The sequence below is a fragment of the Hordeum vulgare genome, chromosome 6H (genome assembly GCF_904849725.1).
Source record: "Hordeum vulgare subsp. vulgare chromosome 6H, MorexV3_pseudomolecules_assembly, whole genome shotgun sequence".
Taxonomy (NCBI): Eukaryota; Viridiplantae; Streptophyta; class Magnoliopsida; order Poales; family Poaceae; genus Hordeum; species Hordeum vulgare.
The window spans coordinates 520,795,357-520,808,670 of NC_058523.1; the positions used below are offsets into that span (position 1 = coordinate 520,795,357).

The following is a 13,314-nucleotide window of genomic DNA, read 5'->3' on the forward strand; positions in this document are numbered from 1 at the left end:
CTTTATTATGGTATGTTTCCTTGTGCTCTGCACATTTTTAGTTAAGATGAGATGGTGTGTTGGAGACAAGAGATGGTCTCCTCCAGGCCACTATATCCTACGGCGACTTTGGAAAATGATGGCTTTTGTTCTGAAAATTGTTAAGTTCTTCATTAGCCTAGAAATATTACGCGATAAGTGTTGGGCAACAAATGATGTGTTTATTTACGTGCATGAACTACTGCATTGAGTTTTGAATTTTAGCGGCGTTGTTGCCTAGATAAGACTTGCATGGAGTGTGTCTATAAAATAACATATTTCCAGAGTCTTGAGTGGTATTTTTTACAATGAATCTTGTAATAAATCATTTGGGGATACTCTACTATGTTGTTGTTGACGTGTTCATATCATCTCAATTTGACTGAGCTTAATGGCTTTTGTGAATTTTGTTGTTGTGCACAAGCTCAAGTCTTACTTAGAGCCCTTTCTATAGGTCATCGCAATGATGTGCATGTCATTGTGTGCATCTCAGAAAGTGGCATAAAATGATTTTGATAGTTCGATCATGAGAAACATGATCATAAAATGGCTAGCCTAGAGGACTTAAGTTAAGGTTATCCAGCATGATCGGTCAAACTAATTTGGTTTGTCGTTCCGTGGCAACGCACGGGCATCATGCTACCATGCTTTGATGCTTCACTTTGTCATCATGAGGGTAAATTCTGCATCACTTATTAAAATTTGCTATATATTGAAGATGCAAAAAATGGAATAGATGGTTCACAACACAGTAGTCGAGGGACCGTGAACAAAGGGTATATCTGCATGAAATGTATGGTACTTCCCTCGTGGAGGTGCTGTCTTGCCCCTGCAGACCTATCATCTTGCTTGGAGGTGCGGGTTGTGGAGACAAAATACCCAGTTCATTGTTTGTTTTGTGAAGTTTGTGATTTCTGCATCCCATCCATAATGATCTTTGTAGTTAGATGTTAGTCAGCGTTGCACTGATGCGTGAAAGGAAGGATATCTGATAATCAATTCATTTTTCACGTGTTAACAAAATCAGCTAAGCATATTTTTCATGTCTTAACAAAATATATATACGCATGTGTGTTTTTTCCTCCAGATTTTTATGGTCTGACTTCATAATTGTCTTGATGGTCACTTTAATCCATGTAATTATAAATACCCGAAATATAGTCCTCATAGTTGTTCTAGGGTTTACATACGGTCTAAAATATGATTGTGTGCATGTATTTGATTATTGGGCTGTTGAATGGCCTTTGTATGTGTATTTTGACCAACAAGAGAGCTAGCTGCTGCGTTGAGTTGCTATACACGGGTAAATAAAGGTTTCTTTTCGCAAAATATCATTTAGGAACACCCACCACCTCACCTGGTCGGACCGCGTCCGCACCTCTCGCTCCCCTGGTCGGCTCGCTCCCCATCGGCGCTCCCCTCGCTTCTGTCGAACCCTAAACTCCAACCCCCGTGCCGCTGGCAAGCAGGCGCGCCGGATCCACTGCCCCTGCCGCATCCGCTGGCGTGTGTCGTTCTCACCATCACATCCACCCCCCGGCCTCCGCTGTCGTCGTATCATTCACTGTCGTCGTCATGTCATCTTCCAGCCCTGTCCGCTCTGGATTGCATGGTCGCGTTGTCGCTGTCCCATTGATCGGGTGCCCCGATTGTGGCGACCCTGTCACCTCCTAACACTCTATCACCGAGGAACGTGATGGTTGGGTGTTCTACAAGTGCAAGAAGCACACTGTAAACATGATTTGATCACCTCCTGCTCCCTCTTTGATCTGACCACCCCTCCTGGTGTGATAATGCTAGATTTTCTTATATGATTTGGTTGCTCTGATAATGTTTGGTGTGATAATGCTGGATTTGCTTATGTTTGCTGTGATAATGGTTGATTGCTTGATTCCTATTATTAGATGCTTGATTTGCTTTATCCTGAGTGACTTGGCCATCATCTTGTGTGTGGTATGCACTTCATCTCGAGTGACTTGCCATTAGGGCATCCACAATGTCTAGAGGCAACCTTGCCTCTATGATGGATCCCATTCAACGCCTCCAAGTTTCATAGATAAGTATGCAATGTATAGAGATTGTGGTTGCCTCTTAGATGGACCCTACAACATACTAAAAACGGAAGAAATCTCAACCTATTTTATTCTGCCAAACATCTCTCACAACTGATCCTAGAAACTGACATGTGGGGTCATAGAGTTATTTTGATAGATTGAGGCTTCCTCTAAGCTAAGAGGCGATGCTAGCAATTTTAGACTAGAGGCTGTAGTTTGCAATGTATAGAGGCTGCCTCTAGTAGGACAAAGAAGGCTTAGAGGCAGCAAAAACAACACATTATGGATGCTCTTATCTTATGTGACATGAACCTCCTCCAGTGTGGCCTGGCCATCATCTTGCTGTTCTTGAACCTGCTCCACTATGACTTGCCCATCATCCTCTAACACATCCTCAAGAATAGCCATTTGCCTCCTCGTCACTTGTAGCTTTGGCCTTGGAAGAATACTTGGCAAAATGCCAGGTTTTCTCTTGTCACATCCTACCCTGTTGTGGCCTTGTTCATTGCAGTATGAACATGTTGTTATACCTCCATGTCTGGTTAACACCCTTGTTCCATCTTTCTTCTCACTCTAATAAAGTTGCTTTCTCCTTCTCTTGTTGGAAGGCCTCCCTACCTTTTTTTTCATAGAGAGATGGCTTGATTTCACACCCATTAATCTTCTCCCACTCACTCCTATTTGTGCAAGGCTTGATAATGGGTATGTAAGCTAGCTTGAAAACTTCTATACTGTAACAGGAGTGCATCAGAGTCTGAGGTTTAATTCTCTCATGTCTACATCATGCAATGCATGGTGACAAGGAACTCCACTTACATCCCACCTTTTGCATGTGCAACTCTCTTCCTTTATGTGAACAATGTATGTCCTCTTCTTGTTGTCAACTTGGAAAATCCCATCACCAGCACGTGAAACCATGCATGTAGATGATAGCTCTATATTATTTTCTATTATTTTCCTTATTTTGGGGCATATGGTTTCAGGCCACTTCTGTGCCCTTTTCCTCTTGTTGTAGAATCTCACCATTAGCTAGGTTTTGATCTTGTCAATCATTGATCTAAGGTGCATCTCTCTTGCCTCAAGAATATATTCTTTGAAACCTCACACTTGGGCAAAACTCTCTAGAACCTTCTAACCCAAGTGTTTGGTGCAAGTTGCTCAATCCATTTGTAGTCTTCTAGACTGATGGCCTTCATCTCTTCCATGTTTGTAGTCCACAGTTCTGGTGTTGTGCTCCTTGCACACTTCCAGAGCTCGTTCTTAAGAACATCTCCTTTGTGTGTTTGTTGAAAGTTTTGCCATATGTGCGTGACACAGTGTCTGTGATGTGCATCAGGAAAGTGCTGCCTCACTCCCTTGATGAACCCCTTTTGCATGTCTCGCATTATAGTCCATGGCTGTGTATTTAGTATTCCCAAGTCACTCTTCAGATTTGACAAGAACCATTTCCATGTGTTAGTGTTTTCAACCTCCATAACTGCAAATGTTATAGGGTAGATGCGGTCATTGGGAGTCATGAACTTCTAAATCAAACATACCATCTGTTGCATCCATGTTCAAAGCCCTGCATGTTTTTCTGGCCCTATGCTCAAGGTGAAATGAAGGAATATGATATCCTCGTTGAGGGGGTCCTGGTATGTAATCATGTTTTGACTCTTCCTCACTTTCACATAGTGCATCTTCCCCACTTGGATCTTGATCACCCTTTTGCCATTGATTTGTGTATTGCTTTTGCTATTGACCTGCATGGTTAAGTTGAACTTGGTTAGGCTGTTCCACCTGCTGTGTCTCTGCCCATTCCAATTGTTGTTGATCTGCATGTTCAACTTCAACTTGAATAGCGTGTTGCTCTTGCTCATGATGTGACTGCCCCTCTTGCACTTGCTCCTTATTTGGCCTCATGCCACTAATTTTGATCACACGAGGATCATCATTATTAGAATAAACAAGAACAATAGTAACATATGATGTGAGGCTGTGATCATGATCAAGATAAATCTGTTGGAACTGGTTTTCATTTATGACACAATCCTTCATGTTTTGAGTCATAGTGTTGTCCCCCAGCTTAATCACTCTTAATCCATTCTTGTAAACTGCCAACTGAGGAACACACGAGTAAGCCCTAATCCTGCCCTCAATCTCATAACCTATTTCTTTCACTAACTCACAACAACAGTAGGTGTCCAATTATCTATATCACAGTAGTCATACCAAATGGAATGGCCTTTGTGGTAAACCCCATGCTTGCGTGAGCAAAGAAAATAACCACTATGTATGACCTCAACACAGAAGAGGTTGCCTTTGGGTTCTGCAAAACAAGCACATTGATAATGTTCACACAATGCAATCTTCACACATGTTCATACAATGCAATCTTCGGACATATTCAGTACAGTAAAAAAGACAGTGCAAACAGTAAAATGTGCAATCTTTAGACATATTCTGCAATCTTCACACATGTTTCGTACAATAAAATAACATACAGTGCAATCTTCAGAGTTTTTTTGACATCTTGTTGCAAAATTAAATAATCTATAGAATATGCACAATCTTCACCCATATTCATACAGTAAATGCAATCATATGCACAATATTCATACATTTTGATGCAAAAAAAATTACAACAGTATTCATACAGTAAAAAGAGAAAGTGCAAAATTCATATATGGTTTGACAGTTATATCACACAGTGAAATCTCTAGAGTTTTTTGACATTTTGTTGAAAATTCAACCATGCGCGGAATAAAAGCAGGACATTTGGCCTCCAGTGGACAAATACATGATTGGTGAGATTCAAAATCGTGTCCTTTGTTGGGGTATCAAAGATGACGAGACGACATTTGATCAACGAAATGCATATGAAAACATACTTTTTGAGCCAAATTACAAAGGCTTGCAGTACACCGCTATTGTTTCACCCACTATCCACACCCACGGAACCCTAACCATAATCTGCTGCTGCAGCTACTAAACCCTACTTGGACGAGTAAAGTACCTAAAACCCTACAAGTCTGTGGCCCTGATCCGTGACGACACATCCAAAACCCCAACAAACCAATGCAATTGAACCCACCGCGGAGCCGTTCCATGAGCTAGCGTGAAAGTATATACCGAAGAAGGGTGGGACGATAGCGACGTACCGTAAAGTGGGAGATCAGCATCGGGCGGACGACGCGTCAGGTGAAAAGGACGTCGCACGCCTCTACCGAAGGGCGCGGGCGGCGACGGCTCGGCACGGACGACGAGCTCATGTCACCGTCACCGCACGCTGCGCACGCCGGCGAGCTCGAGGTCACCACCTCGGCTGGGATGACACGTGACCTGGGGAACACGCGAGGAGGCTAACGACCGATGGGCTGAACAGGAGTAGACTAGCCGATCGGGTGCGGTCCGACCAGGTGGGATTCATTCCTCATTTATCCGCGTACAGGAGCTCGGTGCAGGAGCCAGCTGATTTAACAGTCAAAGTACACGTGACGAGGCAAGTCAACAGCCCAATCAACAAATATAAGGCAACTACAAGGACTGTATTTTGGGTATTTGCAACTACATGAACTAAAATGACCACCAAAACAACCACGAGGACCTGTGTTGAATTTTTGTCGCACAAAAACCATCAGTGACCGAGAAAAATAACCACGTCGCTCCATAGCAAATCCGGCACTGCCAGCTACGCTTTGTTGCAGGTAAGCACGCTCCAAATTACATGTCCCACGTGTACGTGTGACACCACAGGATTAACTGTATCTTGTTGCTGCTGACAGCAGGAGGCGGCACTTTGTCAAAAAAGCCAAGGAGAGCGGGGAAGAGGAAACGGACATAGAGCCGTTGAGATGAGCAATTAATCCACTCTAACCACACTCCAGCAACGCCATGAAACCCACTACTAACCACAGGACGGGCCCAACGATCAGGCACCAACGGTCGCCGGGTGCAAGACCCACACACCCGGTCCCTTTCCACGATCGATCCCCTGCCCGCGCCAGCTCACCAGCCACTTCCGGCCACAGCCAATCGTGGCCGCCCACGTGACCCCACGAACCGATTTCACCGCGTCGTGCGTCACCACCGTCCGCGCATACCCGCCACTTCCCACCATCCCGCGGGCCCCGCCTTCCCCCCCCGCCATAAATCCACTCCCCGCCCTTTCCCTCGCTCCCCCACACTCTCCACCACTTCGCTCCCCGCCGTGGCAAACTCTGCTTTCTCGCCCGCCGCCGCAAGCAGAGCATGGTTCCCCCCCGCGGCCTCCTCCTCGCCGCGGCATTGTGCCTGCTCTTCCTCGCCGCCGCAGGTAATGATCACCGCGCCGACGCCGATGGCGGCTCGTGTTTCCGTCGACAATGCCGGTGTGGTTTATTTACTGTACTAATTAGTGAGTACTGACGATGGATGTCTTTGGTTGCAGACGCGGGCACCGTGGGCGTGAACTGGGGGCGGGTGGCGAACGACCTGCCCAGCCCGGCGGCGGTGGTGCAGCTGCTCAAGCAGCACGGCATCGCGCAGGTCAAGCTCTACGACACGGAGCCCGCCGTGCTGCGCGCGCTCGCCAACAGCGGCATCAAGGTGGTCGTCGCGCTGCCCAACGAGCAGGTCGCCGCGGCCGCCCGGCGCCCGTCGTACGCGCTGGCGTGGGTGCGCCGGAACGTCGCGGCCTACTACCCGGCCACGCAGATCCAGGGCATCGCCGTCGGCAATGAGGTGTTCGCCACGGCCGCCAACGTCACGGCGCAGCTCGTCCCGGCCATGATCAACGTGCACGCGGCCTTGGCCAGGCTCAGCATGGACAAGGCCGTCAAGGTGTCGTCCCCCGTCGCGCTCACCGCGCTCGCCAACTCGTACCCGCCGTCCGCCGGCGTGTTCAGGGAGGAGCTCTCGCAGTCGGTGATGAAGCCCATGCTCGACTTCCTGTCGCAGACCGGCTCCTACCTCATGGTCAACTGCTACCCGTTCTTCGCCTACGCGGACAATGCCGGCGTCATCTCCCTCGACTACGCGCTCTTCCGCCCCAACGCCGGCGAGCTCGACTCCGGGAGCGGGCTCAAGTACTACAGCCTCCTGGACGCGCAGCTGGACGCCGTGTTCACGGCGGTGGGCAAGCTGGGGAGCTACAACGGCGTGCACGTGGTGGTGTCGGAGACGGGGTGGCCGTCCAAGGGCGACGCCAAGGAGGTCGGCGCCGGCGCGGGCAACGCCGCGGCATACAACGGGAACCTCGTGCGGCGCGTGCTGTCCAAGAACGCCGGCACCCCGCGGCGCCCCGACGCGGACATGGACGTGTACCTCTTCGCGCTCTTCAACGAGAACCAGAAGCCCGGGCCGACGTCGGAGCGCAACTACGGCGTGTTCTACCCGAACAAGCAGAAGGTGTACGACGTGGAGTTCGTCCTCGGCGGCGGCGGCGGCTCTGTGGGCGGCGGCGGGCTCGGGTGGCAGGACAACGGCGGCGGCGGCAATGCCGGAGCGGGCGGGGCGGTGAGGGCGGCGGCGACGCCGGGGGAGGCGTGGTGCGTGGCGAACGCGATGGCGGGCGAGGCGCGGCTGCAGGCGGCGCTGGACTACGCGTGCGGGCCGGGCGGCGCGGACTGCAAGGGCATCCAGCCCGGCGCGGCGTGCTTCGAGCCCAACACCATGGTCTCCCACGCCACCTTCGCCTTCAACGACTACTACCAGCGCAAGGGCCGCTCTATCGGCACCTGCGACTTCGCCGGCGCCGCCTACGTCGTCAACCAGCCACCAAGTGAGTCGCTTCCTTCCTTCCCGCTCAATGCGCTCGTTTCTTGCCTGCCTGCAAGCAAAGATTACGTGTAGTAGTAGTACCGCTCGTGCAAATGTACGTCCATTATTACTTGCATTACAGAGCAAGATGTAGGTGAGGTACTCCCAAGCCGACCAAAATGTACTAGGCGCTAGGTACTCCTAATCGGAGCAAAATGTTTGGTGCTAGTTACACGATCATGACCACTCCTAAGTTTCGTTAGTAGTAGTAGTAACAAATTACTGATGATGCAAAGTTAATAACCTACTCCCTCCTTAAACTAATATAAAAACGTTTAGATTACTAAAATAGTGATTCAAATGCTCTTATATTAGTTTACATAGGGAGTACTTTCTTTAGGAAGAAAAGTTACTACGAACTGGACAATTTACTGGTAGTAAACATGCACCAGGGATGGTACAAGCATCGGTGAAAGTTTGTGTGGGAGCCACGGTACTACCTAAAGCGAGAAACATCCCGGTACCATAGACGGCAATTTACAGAGGGAAGGTGGGTAGCACAGTTTGAAATCAAGCGAAAGTTGCTTTGCGTCGTAGTACGGGAATGATTCCTTCCCGTCCTTTGTTTCTGCCCCCACACAAGCAAAGCACACGCCATTAATCGCGACAATCGCCTTAGAGCATGTTATCGGTTATAAGGAGCGGTCATGCCCAATCTAATAGGCACATATACAATAATACATTTTTAATGTGTACGTACTAATTTAATAGTAGTTGGCTCATCTTAGGGTGTTTCTTTTCATTGACTTTTTTATGTAGGGATTAAAAAAAATCCTTTTTAGTCCTATGTAAAAAAACAGGAGAGACATAAACAGATTATAAGGATTTGATTGCATGGGACTAAAAGGGACTTGTAACGCTGTGATTTGTGACCCAAATCTGCACCGCACTGCGATTTGCACGCCAGTACCAGTTCACGTCCGCATTGGATTCGAGCTGCTGTTCATCGAGAGCGTGCAGTTGCTGGTCAGGGTCTCGAGTTATGACCGTGGCTAGACGGCTGTCGGTCAGCTCCATGCTCCAGACCGGGCGTGGTGGCTCGCGGCTCGGCGCGATGTGACTCGACCTTGTGCTCTTTACTTCCGCCGTCGGAATGCGTGCCATGCATGGCCGGCCGTCGCGTCGGCATACGGCGTCGTGCTTCCGGGTTCCTCGGCTGCCTCTTGTTCGTGTACCTCTCGCATTCTTTACTCCTCTTCGGTCCCGGTACAAGAATTTGTTGGCCCTCCATGTTCTCAATGGAGGTTCCGTCGTTTTATAACATGTTGATCTTACTCGGTGTGTGTGTGTGTGTTTATTCCGTTGTTTTTGCAGAGATGGGCAAGTGCGAGCTCCCCTCCACGGTCTGAAGCAAAGCAACAGCGTCCTCCACGCATCTCGGGATGCGAGATTGATTCACTATAGTAGTAGTTAACGAAAGGGGATGGAAATATCTACGTACCGCAGCCCGCAGGTCGGCCAAAGTGCAGGGAAAGAGGGGAGGAATGCTGGAATCTGTGCTCCTTTTCTTTGGTCTTTGCTTGCATGCATCTGGACGCCCGCCCGCTGCAGCGTATGTAGAACATTGGTGGTGGTACTGTAGCCGGCCAGCCCTTGGCTCTTCATGGGAGGGATATCTTTGTTTTAACTCGTCTCTGTAACTATGCTTTTACTCTAAGCTTGGATTACCACTTACTACCACTATAGATTAATTCTACCAAGTACTATAATGGTACTAGCCTTTTTGCGTCCCAGTTGTGGTTTGCTGTCTGGGCTCCCGCGTGCTCGATCGTTTTGGTTTGGCTCGTGTCTTGATCATTGTTTTGCCTCGAAGTTTGTGTACTACCGGAAATGGTGCTTGGCTTGGAAGACAGCTTGGTTGGTAATCGAGTGTCAACTGATGATGGTGGCAGGCAGGGCAGCAGCTCCCCACGATCAGTGTCTGGACCGCTGCTTGCTTGCGTTGGTGGCCCTGGTTAGTGGTTAGGATATTTCTTGCCAAGCCTGAAGATCGCCCAACCGGACGGAGGAATTTCCTCCCAGGTTGCTTTGAAGAGGATGTACTGTAGTAGGCCACAATGCAGCGTTGCTTGGACAACTAAACACTCCCTTGGATCTGGATCATGTTTAGTCTTCGGCTAGCCTAAAAATTGGCCGGTCTCAGCAGAAGCGCCTGCTGCAATTTGTTTGTTTAACCACTAGTGCGTGCTTGATCTGATCTTTGGTGCGCTCGGCCAGCTCGCACATCTGCGTGAGTTCCTCGTCAGGATGGATCTGTGGGTTGGTTGGTTCGTTCTCCATCACGGCACACGTTGGTTCGTGCTCCACCCTCCGTGGCACGTGGGGGTGGTGTGGTGGTGGGCGTTTTCGTAAGCGTCTTCGTGGGTGGGTGAGTGGTGACCTCCGGCTGAGACCGACGGCCACCTCCGGGTGTGCGAGCATGTGAGGGGAGCAGGCTGCCGATTGGAGCTGGACGGAGGGACGGATCATGGACCAGGACCACTGCCGGAGGTTTCTCACCGATCGAGGTGATCTTTGCCCGCGTCACCGCGGTGAAAATCCGTGCCCGGCCCACATGCCGGGTCTTGGCTGCACAGTGCACGGGCAGGGCAGGGCAGAGCGATGCGTCTAGACGTTTTTCTTTTCTTTTTCTGGACGCTTTGCTTTCTTTTCTGGTTCAAGCTTTGACTGGAGGTCTTGTGCTCCGATCTGGTCTATGCCATGGCTCTTCAGAGCTGCTTGCTTTTCCGCCCGTGTTCTCCTGGCCAGTAGACAAAGCACGGTGGGACTTGCGAACGCGACGCCGCTAATGGCGTGCTACTGCTACGTGGGCAATGTAAATTCTGATTCTTTTAGAATCTGACGATTTATTTCAAATTCTGATTTTTTTTAATATGTGTGGATTTTTGTCACATACATTGGATGCTTTGAATTGGCAAACAGTTCTTGTTTTGCACAAACATATTTGCAAGTTCACAAACATTTATTTTTTAAATCTGTATTTCTTTTAAATTTAGAGCATCGTTAAATTCACAAACATTTTTTGAATTCACCCATATATTTGAATTCATGAACTTGTTTTAATTCCGTGAAGAAATTCATGGAGTCTACTGAATTTACAAAAACATCAACCTATAAAAAATCAAATGCGTTTTTAAGCAATTTTCTTTTAGTTAATATTTTTAGCTGGCGAGCAAATTGGGCAACCAAGCTTGGGAAACCGAATGATCCAAGGCAACCGGGCGAGACGAGAAATGGAAACGCTTATGACGCGTTTGGTAGCCCACATTCACCCCAACCAGGCCCGCTCGGGAGAATTTTGGCAGTTTGGTTGGTTGAGTTGCATAATAATTTTTGCCATCTCATCGAGCTCATTTATTTTGCCGATGGTATCACTATTGGAATTTTGTAGTGATTTCATAAGATTTTTTCTTGTCATTGTAGCTCTCAAGCGGAAGTAAGGAGCGTTTTTATCCCCGCAATTGAGCCACTCCACACGTGATGATGGAGCGACTCGACCGGGTAAACTTCTTAGGCCCTGTTTCTTTAAAAAGTCCTAGGACTTTTTTTAGTCCCAACTAAAAAGTCTTTAGTCCCTACCCATTTCTTTTCAGGGACTAAACATGGACTAGGGGTCATTAAATGACTTGCAAAAAGACCATATTACCCCTGACGGGAACTGGGAGATCCACTGCGCCTCGTCGTCTTCATCGGTGGCCATGGCGGCGGCGGCTGCACAGGGCACTGGCGGCGGCGGCTGGGAAGGGCACGGGCGGCGGCGGCTGGGAAGGGCACGGGCGGCGGCGGCGGCTGGGAAGGGCACGGGCGGCGGCGGCGGCGGGGAAGAGAACGGGCGGCGGCGGCTGGGAAGGGGAGAAGCGGCGGGGAAGAGAAGGGGAGGAGCGAGCGGATGGGAGGAGCGAGCGGATGCGGCGCGGGGGTACGGTGGGAAAAAGTCCCTAAAAGTCCCTCCTGGAGGGACTTCTTCAACTAGTCCCAAATGGCCACTTTTAGTCCCTAAAAGTCCCTCCTGTTTCTTTCCCATGAGACTTTTAGGGACTTTTTTAGTCCCTACACCAAAAAGTCCCTGGAAAGAAACACCCCCTTAGTATATCCATCTCATGCTTGTGACGCTTGATTTCCCTCCGTACATTCACGAAACAAAGGCGATCCCAAGTGGAGAGATCATGAGACTGCCTAGGAGTGCGTGCATTTTATGGAACAAGAAAAAAAAAATTAAAACATCGCCACTCACTTCGGAATTGGACATGTTGAAGGCATATGACACGATGGAGTGGACATACCTCGAGACTGTGATCTGAAACTTGATTTTTCTAAGACTTGGGTTTCAATTGTCATGAGCATGGTAAAGTCTACTTCATATTCAGTTCTTTTCACTTTGCAAAAAACTACTCCCTCCATCCGGAAATACTTGTCCTAAAAATGAATATAATGGATGTATCTATAACTAAAATAAGTCTAGATTCATTCATTTCTAGGACAAGTATTTCCGGACGGAGGGAGTAGATGATTTCAAACCTTCAAGGGGTATTGAGCGGGGAAATCCAATATCACCTTACATATTCCTGCTAGCAGGAGAGGGCCTTTCTAGCCTCCTCAAAAGAGATCAATCGTTGCATTTGAGTGGGTTTCAAGTGGCTTGTTCAGCGCCATGAGTTAACCACTTGTTATTTGCTGACGATAGCCTGGTGTTTTTCAACACAAATGGTTCAAGAGCGATGGAAGTGTCAAATGTACTAGATACCTATTGTCAAGCTTTAGGGCAACGAATCAACACCAACAACTCTTCGGTTTATTTTAGCAATGGAACACCAAATAATCTCAGACAAGAAGTTAAAGGACTACTCAGTGTCCATACCGAGACTCTGAATGAGAAATAGTTGGGCTCGCCATCTGGTGTTGGCTCCAGCAAGTGAGCAAGATGGGTGCTTTCAAGTACCTAACAAACAAGTTATGGCCAAAGGTGAAGGGATGGATTGAGAAAACCATCTCATCAGCGGGTAAAGAATTCCTAATTAAATTGGTAGCGCATGCCGTTCTGGTTTTCTTGATGTCATGCTTTAAGTTGCCAAGGGGCCTTTATGAGAAAATGAAGAAGCTCACCCATTAGTTCTTTTGGGGCAACAGAGAGGGGCAACCAAAACCACACTGGGTTTCTTGGAGAACCATGACACAACTAAAGAAGTGTGGCGGTTTGGGGTTTAGGGTTCTCGAGCTCTTCAACATAGCTCTATTGGCTAGGCAATCATAACACCTTCTCGTCGTGCCTGAATCTCCTTGTGCCTGGGTGCTCAAGGCCATCTATTACCCTAACAATGACATTCTAAATGTCAAACTAGGCTCTCACCCATCTCAAGTTTAAAGGTCTATCTTGGTGGGCACATATGCTCTCTTTCATGACCTCATCAGGCGCATCGGCGACACCAATACAACACGAGTTTGGATCGAAAACAGGACCCTGAGA

General features: G+C 48.6%; 1 protein-coding gene across 1 annotated transcript; it reads left to right on the top strand.

The window, feature by feature from the left end:
• Nucleotides 1-6,219: 6,219 nt before the first annotated feature.
• Nucleotides 6,220-9,583, top strand: LOC123401679 (glucan endo-1,3-beta-glucosidase-like). Its single transcript, XM_045095529.1, has 3 exons — nucleotides 6,220-6,366; nucleotides 6,481-7,812; nucleotides 9,165-9,583. Exons 1-3 carry the CDS (start codon nucleotides 6,303-6,305, stop codon nucleotides 9,197-9,199), a joined length of 1,431 nt encoding a protein of 476 aa, XP_044951464.1. The 5' UTR covers nucleotides 6,220-6,302; the 3' UTR covers nucleotides 9,200-9,583.
• Nucleotides 9,584-13,314: the final 3,731 nt, after the last annotated feature.